The sequence below is a fragment of the Balearica regulorum genome, chromosome 3 (genome assembly GCF_011004875.1).
Source record: "Balearica regulorum gibbericeps isolate bBalReg1 chromosome 3, bBalReg1.pri, whole genome shotgun sequence".
NCBI classification, from domain to species: Eukaryota; Metazoa; Chordata; class Aves; order Gruiformes; family Gruidae; genus Balearica; species Balearica regulorum.
This window is the reverse complement of record NC_046186.1, coordinates 86,233,645-86,250,095: the sequence shown is the minus strand read 5'-3', so window position 1 is coordinate 86,250,095 and position 16,451 is coordinate 86,233,645. Positions and strand designations below refer to the sequence as shown.

At 41.0% G+C, this 16,451-nt stretch overlaps 1 protein-coding gene and 1 long non-coding RNA gene across 7 annotated transcripts in view; one reads left to right on the top strand and one right to left on the bottom strand.

The window, feature by feature from the left end:
- The window catches only part of LOC142601049 (uncharacterized), a 133,732-nt gene that overhangs the window by 23,374 nt on the left and 93,907 nt on the right, over positions 1-16,451 (bottom strand). For 3 of the 5 annotated variants that reach the window (XR_012834609.1, XR_012834606.1, XR_012834607.1), the window contains one exon: positions 12,112-12,882. This is a non-coding gene — a long non-coding RNA (uncharacterized LOC142601049). Of the gene's footprint in view, positions 1-12,111; positions 12,883-16,451 lie in introns of those variants that run through there. The other 2 variants (XR_012834610.1, XR_012834608.1) reach the window with 1 other exon arrangement.
- The window catches only part of PLD5 (phospholipase D family member 5), a 155,550-nt gene that overhangs the window by 129,434 nt on the left and 9,665 nt on the right, over positions 1-16,451 (top strand). For both annotated transcript variants that reach the window (XM_075748792.1, XM_075748793.1), the window contains exons 6-8: positions 7,428-7,625; positions 11,524-11,663; positions 13,688-13,853. In XM_075748792.1, the coding sequence (XP_075604907.1) occupies positions 7,428-7,625; positions 11,524-11,663; positions 13,688-13,853 (504 nt within the window). The remainder of the gene's footprint in view (positions 1-7,427; positions 7,626-11,523; positions 11,664-13,687; positions 13,854-16,451) is intronic.

The window sequence follows — 16,451 nt, the reverse complement described above, 5'->3', positions numbered from 1 at the left end:
GTGGCCCAGCACAAAAAGGAATGGGACACAAAAATTATCAGCTCCTAAAATATCTCCTCCGCCTTATCGTGGCAGCTTTTTGCCATTAGGTAATAAAAGTAAAAACAATGTATGAAGTTGTAACTTCCCTGGGACTCTTATTCTGCAAGAACCACAGACCCAAAGCTATCAAATGTACTTGCTAAAGGTGAGAATTAAAGACCAGTGGACTGCTAGTGGCTGCCAATTCAAATGTACTTTATCAGTTCCAACGGGGTACAGTCAGTCCCGTGATGTCCCTTCCTTTCTTTTACTGAGAGCGTGTCACGGCTTTATACTGACATTCGGTGCCAATCCTGGGTGCACTCTATTGAATGCATCACCTCTTCTTGGTCACAGGCTCAGATTTATTTCCAGCACACCGGCTTGAATGACAGTTTTCCATTTTCAGTGATGGGATTGAGTTCCCAGCTCAGGTTAGGACTGCATTCTGATGTGGAAGGGACTTTTTCCCTGGTTCAGGAGAAATTCCGCCCACCCATTATTTTCAAATCACTTAAAACCAAGATGATAGAAAATTAACCTTTGGCCTTAGATGATAGCAACATAAAACCCACACAACTGTGGGCCAGGCACAAGAGATATCCATGTGCGAGACTCACAAAGCGATTCACTGGAGAATGGTTAAGAGTTGAATCTAGGAATTTCAAAATAACATTTATTTAATAAAAGTGTCTCTAGAAAATAGGGACAATAGTTACAATGAAATGGTTAATCTCAAAATGTAATCTGTTTGAATTCTTTAAGTGATCTTCAAAAGCAGTTTGTGGTTTTCAAAATAACGAGGAATTCAGGTAAGAACATTTATTGTGCCCTAGATGATTTCCGACTGATAAATTTTGCATTTATTCTCTGTCAGATAGTTTAAGCTAGACAGCGTTTTATTAACTTTCTAAGAATACAGTGCTTTTACCATTTGTATTAATCTTTCTATTTAGTATTTCCCATCAGTAGTGTAGCTCCCATGTTCTTGCCAACATGGAAGGAAAAAGTGGAACTCAGAGCAGAAGCAGGACTGTGCTGGATTTGGTTTTCACTGAATTACTTTTAACATAACAAAGCTGTGAAGCCTCTGCACTGTATTACTAGCCAAGCACTGAGGGAAGATTTTGGCTCAGGATGCACAAGGGTAGGTTGCAATTTCTAGTGAAGTGTCAGCTGAGGTATGTGCTTTTGCTGTTTTGGTGGACTCTCACACCTGCATAGGTTTTGTGAGAGAAGAGCCAGGCAGCGTTGCAGCCTTCTCAGCCTCTTCAGCATCAGGTTGCATTTTTGGTTTGCATCGAAATGCCGCCTGTCTGAATGGGGTCTGTAACACTTAATGAATTTGTGATGAGCGCTACTCCTGTAATCCTGGTACAGCAAAGTCTGCTACAACAGTCATATCATCAATAGTGCACAAAGAAACGCTTTTACCTTTCTCAAATCTTTTTGTGTGTGTGTCTCTCTCTCTCCATTGCTGATGGTCTCTCCCATCAGAGTACCCTTCCCCTCCTGCACCACCAGCACAGGCCACCGCTCAGCTGTTACCTGTGCCTGGCAGGGGACTGGCACACTCTGCTCGGCAGGTTTTGCTGAGAGGTGAACAACAGCCGCACAGAAGGCAGCCTTAAGATGATGCTGTGTATGACTGGAAAAGATTCACCGAGCATTAAATGATACCAGATGAAAGCATAAGGGAGGTTTGCAGTAGCGGGTCAGGTAAGACTGATAACCAAGTGAAAAGGAACCGTATGTTTGGAGTGTGGGCTAACCAAATAATTAGAGCCCATGTTATTAAAACATAATGAGTTTACCAATGTAAATATCTGTGGTCAGCTCTAAGGTGGTAATGAATACATGGTATATTGTTTTTCTTTAGAAGCTATTGAAAATCTTAGGTCCTTTTAGGCCGTGGTAATTGATTCATCAGTATAGCGTGCTTTTTGTTACTCCATTACTCTACCCTGTTGTGATTCTGGTTTTGCATAGCTATTCATTTGGAAATTGGTCATTAAAAAAAGCACAGGCTTGAAATGATAATTAAATACATTTTCAAACACAGGCAAATGGCAGATGCACAAATAGTCCTTTATATAAAAAGGTTACTTAGTAAATTTAGTGTGCAATAGGCTACCTGTAGTTAATTCGGAGTTTCTCTAGCCCAGGCAATGGATGCCCAGCGCCTGCCGGTGGCCAGAGCTTTTGGGCAAATGGCAGTTCGTGCCTGAGGAGATCTGCCTGTTGTTTTCAGGATCAGGCTCGAGTGTGAGCAATTACTAAAAACTTTTTCTTTAAGAGAAATTAGCAAGGAGTTTTCTAAAGCCTCCTGCTACGTTTGCCACAATTCCGATATTGCAAGCTGTGAACCAGATTGTGCCACTCTTATGTAGGTCAAATAGTACCTTGCCTACACAGTGGGGTTGTCTCTTACAGTGCAGCTCAAGGTAAATATAAAAAGCACTGTCTAGTCTGCACAGTGCAGGATAAGGACACATCATACACCCTGTCTAACCCTTGATCCAAATGGATTTGAAAAGTCTTGCTAACACTGTTTCTCAGTTTACGAAGCTTACAGTGTTATGGGTGCACCTGTATTGTTTAGGTTCTTTTCTTTTTTCTTTTTTTTTTAATTTCGTATATGATGCCTACAAATATACAAGGGAAAAGAATAAGCAGAAATTCCTGTTTGTGACATCCTGCTCTTTGTTCAGTCTAGTAAGGAATTCCTCCTCTCGTCATTAAAAAAAACAGTATTTTTTGAACCAGGCTGAATTTGTTACTTTTTGCAGCTCAGCTGATTTCTGTAGTTGAAGCATCATTGTACATTGGGTGTAAGCCCCATTTCTTGAGTCTTGTTTAGCCATTCACTTCTCTGGTGCTTTAAGAAGCAACAAAGCTGGTGAAGGGTCAGACCACAAGTCTTAAGAGGAGCAGCTGAGGGAACTGGGGTTGTTTAGCCTGGAAAACAGGAGCCTGAGAGACCTTACTGCTCTCTACAACTACCTGAAAGGAGGTTGTAGCCAGGTGGATGTTGGTCTCTTCTCCCAAGTAACATGCGGTGGGATGACAGGAAATGGCCTCAAGTTGTGCCAGGGGAGATTTACATTGGATATTAGGAAAAAATTCTTTACCAGAAGAGTCATCCATCAGTGGAACAGGCTGCCCTGGGAACTGGTGGAGTGTCGCCATCCCTGGAGGTATTTAAAGACGTGTAGGTGTGGTGCTTAGGGACATGGTTTAGTGGTTGGACTCGGCAGTGCTAGGTTAATGGCTGGACTTGATGATCTTAAAGGTTTTTTCCAACCAAAACTATTCTATGATTCTAAGAAAGCATTTACTGGTAAGAAAGACCAGTGATTTGGTATCCTTTAATAGCTGCTCTGCACAAAAGAAAATGGCATGGGGAACAAGGAAAACCAGCTCCTACGGTTTTCATTCTTTGAGAAGAGCACTCATGGTGGTTCTTAACAAAGAGGGGAAAGAAACGCGCTCGTGAGAGGGAAAAAAAATTCCCTATCCAGAAAACCATTCCTGTCCCCAGCCCCCACTGCGTGCTCTGAAAATGTCACTCACAAGCAAATGCGTGACTTTAACATCCAAATATTTCAGTTCCATTTTAAGGCAATCAAATTTGTGACTCCCTATTTTCACTTCAGATTTATCTCCCTTAATTTTATTAAGGTCTTGATTTCTTGAGGTCCTCTTAGTTTTAATTTTTCAGTGATGTTTTCATTACTGTGTGAGTTGCTTTTAAAATTCAGGATGAAGAAATCCTTCCTTTGCCTTAAGAGCTCTTGCCCTGAAGGGTTTTACCTTAACAGACACCTCAGATGATGCTTAGCTGCAGATTTCAGTCACTGCAAATCAGGGAGCAACACTCACATTTTGATTCTTTCACTATAAATGTTTTTTTCCTGCTTCTCCTCTGAGACTATTAAAAAAAAAAGTCTGTAATAACAGTAGCTTTCAGACTGAAGAGAAAATCTTCTTCCCTTATCTAGATGACATACAACTTCATACTAAATCTGTCACTAGCACATCCTTGCTGCCCACTCTCTGTGATGCCTCCAGGATGATAGGTTTTGTGATTAATTGGAAAAAAACCAGTCTCTCCTCACCTCAGCGTATGGGAGTAAAAATAGGCTCAGTGTGAAAGACGCTTCTGAAACAGTATTTTTTCTACAAGAAAGGAGACAGCTGGGGTTTTATTGCATACACGTGTGCACTGTTTGTATTGTTTTCGTATCAAGGTGATGTGTCATATGTAAACCAAGATGGTCAGGAAGCGACAGGCTGACATCTAACCTGGTTTCCTAAGGAAATGAGGTCTGCACAATAAGCATCGGAGTTGCTGTCTGCCCTCTTCCACTAACGTTGAATCTACTTTCCAGGTTCAGGCAAATTTGAACGTTAAGTTCATAAAAGCTTAATGAAAAGAGGCAGCTGGGTAAAGAGGATAACTGCGTTTTCCCAGATAGGGAAAGGAGAAGCCCGGTCTGTGTCGTGTACCAGGGAATCCGTGTGGGGGAGAGCTCTTATCACGGCTTCAGAAGCAGGAAAAGCTTTGATCAGTGCTTGCCTCCAGAGAAGCCAGCTGCAAGACGCAACGCCATGGGAAAGCAGGGTTCATTACTGAGCTGTAAACATACCTCCCGAAATGGCTTCGTTCCTGCCTGTGAACGACAGGAGTGTAACCGCCCCGAGTGGGCGAGTGGCAGGGCCCCTGCCAGGGCACAGCCCCGCAGACGCCCGCTCCCACCACGGGGTCAAGTGCCTGTGCAAAACGGGCTGGTCGTGGGGAGAGGCTGGCGCTACGGTGTGGATAATGCTGTGTCTTACAGTCAGGCTGGGTGGCGATCTGTAAAAATTGCGTTTAAAAAAACCCATTAGTGCCCCAGGCTCCCTCCCTATCTCTGCACGTGAGAAAGCACTTAGGCAGAAGGGCACTACTTTAATTCTCAGGCAGGGAGAGGAGATGCTGCAAGCACTCCTGCTCCGAGGAGAGCTGCTCACGCAGATGCCGTCCTGGCAGTTTCTGGTGTGCTGTGAGGACACTGTTTTATCTTTACTTTTAATGGAAGGGATAAAGTGGAATAGTAATAATGGGACTGATAAATGAAAGGAAAACTGTAACCACGTAATTATGTCAGAATCAACTAACAGCCATGAAAAGCCGATTAAACCACATTATGCAGATACATGTAACAGAATACTATTAGTAAGTCCTTTGCAATGGCATGCCTGGCAATTAAGAGAACAGTATTGGCAGCACACAGTGAAAACAGTGATAATGTATAGTTAAAAATATTTGGAGACAAACAGTGCAGAGAGGACAGGGACAGCCTAGAACTGAATACAGGAGCGTCCTCAAAGATACCAGTACGCAGGGGAAAAACCAAAGATGTTATTCCACGTAGACCGTTTGATTAGGATGTTGGGCGTAGCTTGGAATAATTTATATTTATCACCAAAATAAATTTATTGGCTTATCCATAAATGAAAAGCTGCAGTCCAGCAAGTAGTCTGTATTTTCCAACTCTCCACAAATTTTAGGTTGTGCAGGCTAATGGAGGAATTCCTTATTTTTTCAGAATTAAAGAAGCCTGCAGAAATAATCTGATTGAGGCAGTAAGAATATTAGTTAATGTTCTTGTGGTTGCAACTATTCAGTAAATATTTGGGAATGAGATTACTCCGTGGTGTATATTCTTATGTATGTGGTATTTCCAGGTCGGGGATCTGAAGAAGGTGTCACCCATTGAGTTACTTTCTCTTTGGAGTATTGGGATTTGTTGTTTCCTCTCACCCAACACAGACAGAGAGCTGAAGGTTCAATTCTATCCTTCTCTTCCCTTCCACTGCCCACTCTTGCAGAGCGGTTCTCATCTGCAGTCAGGGAGAATTGCGCAGGAACAAGATAATGAGATAATGTTAGTGTGGGGTTCAGAGTTTCCACAGGCTTTGCAAAAAGATACGCTCCTACCAGAAACTACTCTATGTGACTGTGTAGAGTTCATCGAAGGGAATAAAACCAGTCCGGATTTTCTGGTGTTAAAGGATGAGCGTGCTGGAGAGTTCGTACTCCCCTTATTTTCCTCATCATGCCAGACAGACTTCTGAGTCATGCTACCAAGAGAATTTGTTTGCACAAAACCAGCATGGATCCTTTACATATTTACCCTACATATTGGTTTGCAACATATACATGCAGGTTTTCTTCTCGCTCTGTTTTTGGAGATGGCTGAACTAGTGTGAAACGCAGATAATGAGAGGTCAATAGCATCTGTGCCCACAGCAGTGCTTTCCTGAGCTATTATAAAGCAAAGGAAGGGAGAGAGTGTGCGTGCGGTTACGCTTTGATTACAGAAGCCAGGCAATATGTTTATAAATGAAATTCTGTCAACAACTTAAGTACCAGGGATGTGCAATTAATGAAATCCCTGCCAAACCAAGATTTATGATGACTAGGAGACGTGCCTTTACTTAAACGGACAAGTGAGACTGTGTCCGTAGAAGGTCAAAGCATCTAATTGTACTACGATGTCTATATTTACTTGGGCTATTTTTCCTCATACTTTATATGTGAGAATGTTGATGCTTACAGAATCCTTTTCCTGAGAGAAGAGTACTGTTATCTCCATTGGTACGTGTGAAGAAACTGACATCCAGAAATTTGGAATACTCTAGGTGAGGTACCATACCACAGCGATGGGGGAATTAAGAACCCAGCCTTTTCATGTCCTAATTGGGTATACTGGATCATGCTGGAATTAATAGTGCAGTAAATTTAGCTACTGATATTACTAAACTCCTGTTTTTTCATCCTTTTATTTGATGCTGGAGCATCATATTCCTTCTCCAGCAGAAAAATAATTTAAGTCCATTTCTTTCATCTTTTCCAGAACTCTCAGAAAACAAATTGTTTCTCAAGTAAGAAACTGTCACTGGTAGCAGTGTGTACTTCTACATCACCCAGCAAAAAGGATGCTTTTCCTGTAAACAAAAGAATATAAAAATACTAAATAAATAATAAACCACTCTAGCCAGTAGTAATAAACCTTGGGCAACACCTACAACAAAAATGGTGCCTATGACAACTGGGTATCGCTCCTGAGTTGTGTCCGTCCATAAGGTGTGCTGTACTCTATCAGGACATGCGACTCTGACATACATTGAACATACAAACCCTGTTACAGCTTTCGGCCGCTCTGGACTTTGAAGATTTAGCTTATATTTTGCCCTTAAAAGAATATGGTTAGGCATGTTCTTGTAGTTGACAGTACTACCACTGAGCCCAAGGCACGCTTCTGGAAGACACCCCTCAGACACTCTTACGTTCTTGCTGCATACTTCCACAGATCCATCAGCCAAAGTATCACTCATGATATGAACTTTCAATTTCACAGATGAAGGAACTTGGCGTCATCGTATACAACTGTAGCTGCCTGGTCTTGGATTTACAAAGGATATTTGCCCTGTATAGCTCATTAAGATACAAGAATAAAATACCTCCAAGTTGGTCTAAGAGACTGTATGGAGTGTACGATACTCAAAATAAACTGACGCTGCAGCTGAACGAGACAAAATCAGAAGCTTTTGTGTCGGTAAGTTCTGAGATGGGTTGTGGAGAGGGAGGGAAGGGAAGAAACTTATTTAACTCACCACATTTTTGGAAGATCTGGAAATGTAACATCTGCTTACTTTCCTAATATTGTCCTTTATGAACTACAGAGCAGTGAGACCAGGTTAGGTAGGTGCTAGGAGCAACTGGGAAAAGAATCTTTAGTGTCTTTTCACTGATACAGAGATGTTCGCAGTTCCCTGCAAATAAGTCCATCACAACGCTGTGCTCTCCCTGAGAGGTAATTTCCAGGAATAGTAACATACATGGTATAAATTAAGCCTTAAGTATTTCTCTAAATTGGCCCTAACTGAAGAAAGATGCCCATGACTGCTATGTCCTTAACCAAAAGCAGCTACTAAAATTGAGACTCATGTGAGTGACTGGAAACTCAACTACAGAGATAAGACCACTACAGCTGTCGCTTACACAAGACAGAACTTGATTGATAAGTCTCATAATACTGGAAAACTAAATCATTCTGTTCTCTGGGAAAATGGTTATTCCAATAGGTATGCTTTTGTGGGGAAGTCTGTAATTGAAAGGGTTTTTTAAAGTTATTTGCCTTTTTCCTATGGTGCAGAAGAGACAAATCACAATATTTTTTTCATTCCATTTTCTGTGACATTGTTCTTACACGCAATTTACCAGGACTGAAGGTGCTGCAGAATTTCATCTGAGCATTATTCTTTTTCTCTTTCTCTGTAATGTTACCGCTTTTCCTCTTGTGTTCAATAAATGATGGGTAGGCTCTGCAAATTAGGTTATTTATTTACACTAGTAGATAGAAGGTGAATGACTTGAGAGTAAATGAACTGTTAATCAGACATCTAAAACGATACAGAATAAGCTTGATATCAGAGCTTGCATTTTTATCAGTGTAATTTATAAGGATTAATCCTCTCCACCCTGTTCCATTGAAAGCATTCATACTTCTGTAGAACATTATCTACTTCAGTTTTATTTTTAAATGACATTTTTAAACTTCTAAAATTCAAGCAGCAATCCCCATAGAAGCACTGTCTGTCTGTGTATTTTTACTGGGAAAAAATGGAGTAGTCCTCCATGTCAGCAGTGATATAGCAAAACTGGAAAGAAGTACACAGAGCAACAGAGATGGTGAAAGATGCAGAGTGGCTTTCATTTTGGAGGTAATTACATGAGAAAAACAACTTCTTCAAAGTCAGGAAAATAATGAAGTCGCTAACAGTTATTTACCATTCTGTACAGAACAAGGGGCAAAACCCCACTGCTTTATAGCCAGTGATGTCTAAAACAACACAAGGCATGTAGCACACTATTCAGTTGTACACAACAGAGGATGTTGGTGCAGATGAGTGGTTATACAGGGCAGGGTTTACATTCACCTACTGGGAGCCATGCATGCAACGTTCGGGTGTCCAGGATTTTTCACGCTCCTACAATCAGTGGACAGACAAAGAGCTATTTTGGAGTGAAAATCTGGAAGTGCCTACGGCAGCCAGAATTAATAAGCAACTGAAGAAACATATGCTTCCATTGATTCTGGAGAGTCTTAAGAACTAGCTTAAATTAGAGACTAACTTTTGGGCAGTTAGCTAAGGAGCTGCGAAATGAATCCCTACTCCCTTCTAAGCAATCTGTAAGAAATGGAGAAATCCTCCTGAAAGCCAGCCCTGGAGAACGCACACAGTGACGAAAGCTGGGCAAGGCCAACTTTAGGGATAGCGGGGTCCTAGACAAAGACAGGTGGAGAGAGGCGCTACAAAACCTGCTCTTCTGCAGTTTGCAGCATGCTCACTTCCTCCCTGTGATTTGTATTTTCCTTTTGTGCGGGCAGCAGAGGCCTCTTCTCTTGAAACTGCACTTCAGAAAACAAAAGGAAGGAGTCACTGGTACTCCAGAAGCTGAGATCAGCAAACTCAACTCCAAGAGCTACCTGAATTTGTAGCCACAGATGCTTTGGCTGGTTCTTCCTTCCTGAAAACAGGCTCTTCCATAAATTTCTCACCTACTAGCAAATTCTCAATGTTTGCCAGCATGCCCTCTGGAAGGCAGTCCTCGACTTGCACTGGACTGGTTTGGTGCAACCAAATACCAATATTGCTGTCTGTTCCTGAACTAGTGAGAAGTAAAGAAGGCAGGCTCCAGGGGCCAGGCAGTTCACTTACTGCTGTCGCAGCCTGTTCTGTGGGCGCTGCACCTGGGTGGTCATGCTGCCCTCACCCAGCCCTGCGCTGCCTCCCTTTCCTGAGCCGAGGCTGTGGCCCAGGGAGAACAGAGGCCTGTTTCTGCTAGGTGAAGAGAAGCGTCAAATGGATATTCGATCAGAACAGCAGGTACTACGCAACTAAAGCTGAGAAAAGTACTCAAATATTCTGTGACCATGGGGGGGGGTCAGGCATGCCACAGGGTTACAAGTGGAATGTCCAAACACAAGTGTTGAGTGAGAGCTGTAACAGAAGTTTTTCTTCTAATTATCTTCTAAATGTCTTTCACTTTCTGGTCTTTATATCAAACGCATCAGAAAAAGAAAATACATAAGAATTCCATTCTTTAGCTGTTCTATAACTTAAAACTTCTATTCAAGAAAATAGTCAAGAATAAAATCTCAGTGCAACAGCCTTCTAAAAGTTTCAGGTAATAGACATGAATTATATTTAACAAAATCACTTTACACTTTTTCTTGAGTTGAAACTTATTTTTTGAGAATGTATTTCTTTTTCAATGTTTGTGCTGTATAAAACAACAAGCATAACACCAGTCATTGAATTTTTTAGTTATACTCAGGAATCATGGCTGTAATATTGCTTAGCAACAAAATCATCTTCCAGACTGGATGATAAAACCTAAGAGGTTTGGTTGTTTTCCTTAGTGTTCAGAAATGGATCTGGAATATTGGTCTTGAAATCTTGCTACAGTTATCTTTCTAATATTTTCTGAACTTAGTTTTAGTAAATCCTTAAGAACACCAGCCAATGATTAAGAAACCACTGTGACAGGCATGGTATTGAAAGAAAAAAAGACTAATCTAAACCCCAGGATCTGTCCCTAAAGCAAGCATACTAATCCAGATGTCAGCTGCAACCCAAGCAGACAACAAAGGTGAGCAGGTGACAGAGCAGCAGGAAGGCAGAGGGGTCTGGCAGGGCCCCGCTCTGGCTCTGTGAAGGGCCTTTACCAACCTCAGCTCCCAGGAACTGTGGCGTCGCCTGTAAGCAACTTGGCAGGTCCCTGCTCAGGCAGAGGAGCAAAGTCCTGGGCCTCTCTGCCACGGACAGGTGATTCCTGCTGGCTCTGCCTTGCTGGCACATTGGACAACCCCAGATACAAGGCAGAACAACTGAAATCTGGGCTTGCCACTTACTGGCTCAGTAGCAGGTAAAGAACTCAGTTATACCTGAAGCTAGGTTTTAAAGAGAAGTTTCTTGCAAACCTGCAGCATCTCCCTGCAACAGTGACAGAGCAAATGGTGACTTTGTGTGGAACTTTCAACAGAACTGACGTAATAGACTTAATGCCTGGTTGTGAGTGATGAATCAGGCTCAGATGGCAAGAACACAGACATTACTCCATGCAATAGTAACCAGTCCTGGGACTCCTTGGCATAAAATTCTCTGAAATTTAACTTCAACTAGAGCTTCTTTGATGACAGTGAATATTTTGAAATTTGTGTCTTCTGCATTTTGCCCACAGTTACTTCTAAATGGTGAGGCTTTCAAGGGGAAATTAAGCAAGTAACTCCCCTTGGCATCTCTGAATATTCTAGCAGGACAGCTGAAGGTATCAGTTAATATTCTGTACTAAAATAAAGGGTACTACTTGCCATCTCAAGAAGAATGAGGGGAAGAGAAAATAAATCACGTATTTTAAATGACATATTTGAACTTTTCTCTTCACAGAATTCACCTAAACTCTTCTGCCCAAAGGACAGAGTCCTGGATATTGAAGCTATATACAGTGTTATCGATGATGCAAAACAATTTGTATACATAGCTGTCATGGACTACTTGCCGATCGTCATCGACACCAATGCTAAACGGTGAGTGTCCATGTCCAGGACTAGCACATTATTATAATGTCAATAAGGTCTGCTGGAGAAAATGAACCCACAGGAAAGTAGTTACTACTGTGGACCAATTTCTTGGGGCCCAATTCTGCTCTTATTGAAATCAGTGAGATTCTGCCATTGACTTAAATGGGAGCAGAATTGGGACCTAAGAAGACATTTCCAGTTCTGGGTCCTAAGCTTTGGATCTGCCTATGGAAGGAGATCAGAAATTGTCTATTCTGACCATCTGCGAGTGACTGGGACCCAGGAATACAAGAACCTGCTTATGCACAAATCCTATTTCTTACACTATCATACTCCCTATCTTGATACCACAGCTACTGGCATTTTATGAGTATTATAGAGATATTTAACATGAGAGAGAGAGAGTGTGTGTGTGTGTGTGTGTGTTAGAGAAAAATAACATGGTGTGAGTTCCTGTATACAACATGGAAGATGTTATTTTTATTGAAATATACATGAAAATTCCAAATTCAGCACAGATTACATTTGAATTAAATCACTTTTCGGTTAACTGAGAGTTGCTAAAAACAAACAAAACCAAGCAATTTTTAAACACACTGTTTGTATGGACTATTAAAAAGTACTCATGACCCCAAACTGGAGCCACAGTGTAATAAAACCATCCAATTCAGAAGGCTCGCCATTCCATCCATGCACTTTATCTGAACACAGTTAAGCCAAACTAAACGTGTGGCCAGTTTTCCATAATTAAACATATTTTGTTTAAATTTTTTAAAAAAATAACTATCATTTGACATATATCAAGCATAAGCTGTTTCATATCTACAAGAAGGTTGTTCCAATAAACTCATTATGTCTAGCCACTGTTGCAGTGAAAGAATCATGGGTAGTGCTTTAAGAACCTCAGTTTCACAACATACATTCCTCACCTTTCTCCTTTATGTTGGAAAGGAACTTAGTATGTAGCACTGTTACAGTGTTGCAGCTGATGTTATATCCCATACTCTGCCTCACTTTGTTCTCATGCCTGAAGAATTCAGAAATCTATTGGATTAGGGAGATCCAGGAAGCCATCTGTGTGAATTCAACATTTTTCCTACAGCATGGCTTTGTGTTTGAGGCATTGCCACAGCTTCCCCACCTTGTCAGCTCCCAGTTCTTGCTTGTAAGTTATTTTCTGGCATTGTAGAGCTCAGACTTCGTTAGGCCAAATACCTTCACGCTGCTGGAATAAAAAAACCATACATTTTTGTCACATTCTCCCTGTCCTGGCCTGCTCCCACCAAAAGTCAGGAACACAAAGCTAACTCGCAATTGTGAGAATAGCACCACAGAAGCCACCATCCCATTCACGGCAGAATTTCTTCAATCCTCATCAGGAAAAGAGGTAGCATCCTCCTTAAACAACCCATCATCTTCTGCTACTGAAGGATGCAGAAGCCCTGCATGGCAGCAGCTCTCCTTCTCCCAAACAAGAAATTAGAAAAGGCACTCTAGTCCCTTGACTGCATGGTCCCACCCAGTTCAGAGTTTAAAAAGGGAGGGATCCAGTGTTCATGTTCCCTTACTTGTGTAACCAACAGAAAACCCTCTTTGTCCCTCAGTCTGGGCTGGGTAAGCAGCACCCTCTAGCTGTAGCTCCTTCTGCTGGTTCTCTGGCACTACAAGAGCTCCACTGCTGTCACCACAGGCAGTGACACAAAACTCTCCCAGCTATGGGCAGACAAGGTACCGTATTTTGTGCAAGTGTTTTGGCAGCTCTCTGCACCTACACAGGTGGAAGGTGTGCTCAACCATCCACAACCTCACTGTCCCCACAGTGACAGTTTTGGTGCAGGGCTGAATGACACAAAAAAGGAGGCTGGCAGATCTGTTTAGTGAAAACCCCTTTAAATGAGAATGGCATTCCTTCGATGGATAGAAAATGATGTTCACATGTGTTTAGTTTTCTCTATGATGTCCAGACTTGGCTGCATAAAAATCCAGATTTTTTTTAAGTTCTCTGAATATAGTGTATTCTTTCTCCACAGGTACTGGCCATATTTAGATGGGAAGATACGAGAAGCGTTAGTTTTGCGAAGTATTAAAGTACGACTTCTCATAAGTTTCTCAAGAGACACAGATCCCCTTACTTTTAACTTTGTTTCATCTCTGAAAGCTATTTGCACTGAAGTTCCAAGCTGTAGTTTGAAAGTTGTAAGTATAATCCATGTTGCTTTGAAATCTAAGGTATTTCCCACCCCCTCAAAAAAAAAAAATCAAGACAACTTCACAACTGAGAAGTGTTTTCAGTTAGTATCAAAGACTTTAAACTCCATTAAATCACATAGGAATGTAATATAACGAACGGAATTTATTCCTAGTAGTAACAGGCATAGAAATTAAGACAGAAAAATAGCATGATAACAAAAGGCAGTCTGTGTGGTGGACAGCCCATGTAAAACACTACATCTGGTCTTTCACAGCAAAGCTAACGGAGTGAACCCTAGTCGTATATCTTGTTTTAATACTGGCTGATAAGAGTAAATGTGACAGTACAAAAATGTGGTTTAGTCTGGATTCGTCTAACGTCACTGTTCAGGTGCGTTAGCATCTCCTTTTCCTTTAGTCAAGTACAAAGTACAAGAAAAAATAGTGAAGATTTTACATTCAGTTCAAGCTATAAATTCAGAATTGTGAAGACTAGAACAACCATTATGTGACCACATTAGACAAGCAGTACAGGAAAGTGAGGAATACCATGTACGTTACATTTGTATTAGAGAACAGAGCGTATGGTAAGTACTGCTTTCAGTTTGGTACCACTCATTTTTATGAAATTGAGGCTCACTGGAAATGAGCCATCTTGGATTTTTTTTTTTTTTTTTTCAGTTTACTGTCTTAAATAATCTGCTGAATTATTTTGACTTCTTAAATTGATAAGCCACTAAATCATTCTGGCTTTTTAAAATCAACAAGAAGTGTAAAAAAACAAGTACTATTTGTGTTATACACACTAAGTGGTATTTATGCATATCTAGAAATAGGGAGGGATTTTTGTTATAACGTACGTTGTTACTAGAAGTTTCCTAGGTAAGAAGCAGCATAAAGTGTGTTTTTAAGTCAAAAAGCCCATCCATGGCTGACACTGCTTAAGCCACTTCAAGTAACCTCTAGCTTGTTCCATATTTATCATCAAAATTCTATTTATGTATACAAAATTGTTTTTTATTTAAGTGGCACCTCATGCTTTACATACTTATATCCCTTTCCACCTATTTACAGCAGGTAAAATCTTTAGTACAGAATTTGTCTTGGCAAGAACTAAATGCTGAAAGAAAAAAAAACAAACCACATTTCTAGCCATCTATTCTAGGTAGCTAGTCTAGTTAGAATATCTACAGTTAAAAAATACAAATACAACTTCCAGTAAAAACATCAGACTGTCCCAGATTTAGATAGTTGTAAAGGTACAACATACCTCAGTTACCTCTGTGCTGCACAGCACACATTCCACACGCTGGGTAAGTCATTGCCTTAAAGAAGCCTTGGTAGGAGTAGCAGCCCAAGGCTCAGAGTTTACTGGAATCTATTTGATTTTGGCTGAAACTATGCCACAAGCTCCACCACGAAGCACTCGTTTACTTCACGAAACATGTGAGATGAGCACTGGATTTTTTTTAAATTGCATTTCCTTTGCATTCATCTGTTCTAGCCAAGATCAAACTGAAACAAAACTATGTGTGTGTATAGGGGAGAAGGAATAGCTAACAAGGTAAAAACTAAACTTAAACCTTTTAAATGATTGGAAAAATCTGCTTTTCCCTTTTGGTTCTGCTTTGGGTATAAGAAAACGTGAAGTCAAACTAAACTGTACAGAAAATACTGTCATGCAGATGAGTAATGTATGTGTTTATACACAGGAACACTGACATTTTAAGAGAACTTTAAGTTACAAATTCTGATTGAAATTGTAACTGCTAAGCTGTTGCAATATCTCAGTATTGTTCTGACAGAAATGGCACCCTCTCCAACTTCTGTTCTCGAAGATAATATATCTGAGTCGTACACAGTGTATTCAGTAACTTTTTCCTTTCATTTAGCTTTTGATCCCTGTGATGTGCCTTGTCATGACTGGTTTCTTTTCTGTTATGCCCAAGGAAAGACCAGTTTGGCTAGGAAGTTCCCAGGGAGTGCCGCAGCTGCAGGATACATACACTGTTTTCCCAGTGGCAGCAGCCTGAGGTACACGGTCCTCTTGGAGAAGGCTGTGCAGATGTAACGCCTCTGCTAGATGGGAATCTCCCCCTGACTTCCTCTGTTCTTTGACCAGGCTAATGGAAGTTTTGGTATTGCCTAACTGCAAGCATATAGTTAGAAACAGGGCACTGCAAACTTGTTATGCCTAGCAGTGTCCTGACTAAAAACAGCTGCCAACTTCTGTGCATGTCATTTTTCAGTCTGCTGTTGAGGTCAGGAAGGCAGGGACTGCAAGACATGGGTTCCTGGTTGCAAACGCTGAATTGTAACAGTATGTTCTATCTCGCAGCAGGCTTTCTTCTTCTCTTTTGCCACAAAACTTTGACAATACCAGGCAATTAACATTATCAATGCAGTCAGAAAATGAGTAGTGCCTAATTATGCATTCCTCAGCATCTCACTGGGAGTCCAGTTCACATAAGCACTAATAACTATTAGATTCAACTGAAACTGCTTTGAGAATGCTCACTTAATAGAAGTATTCTGAAAAAATGATCACTGGGAACACCTCATGAGGAAAAATCTTTGAGGACTAAATGCTATAAGCACACAGCC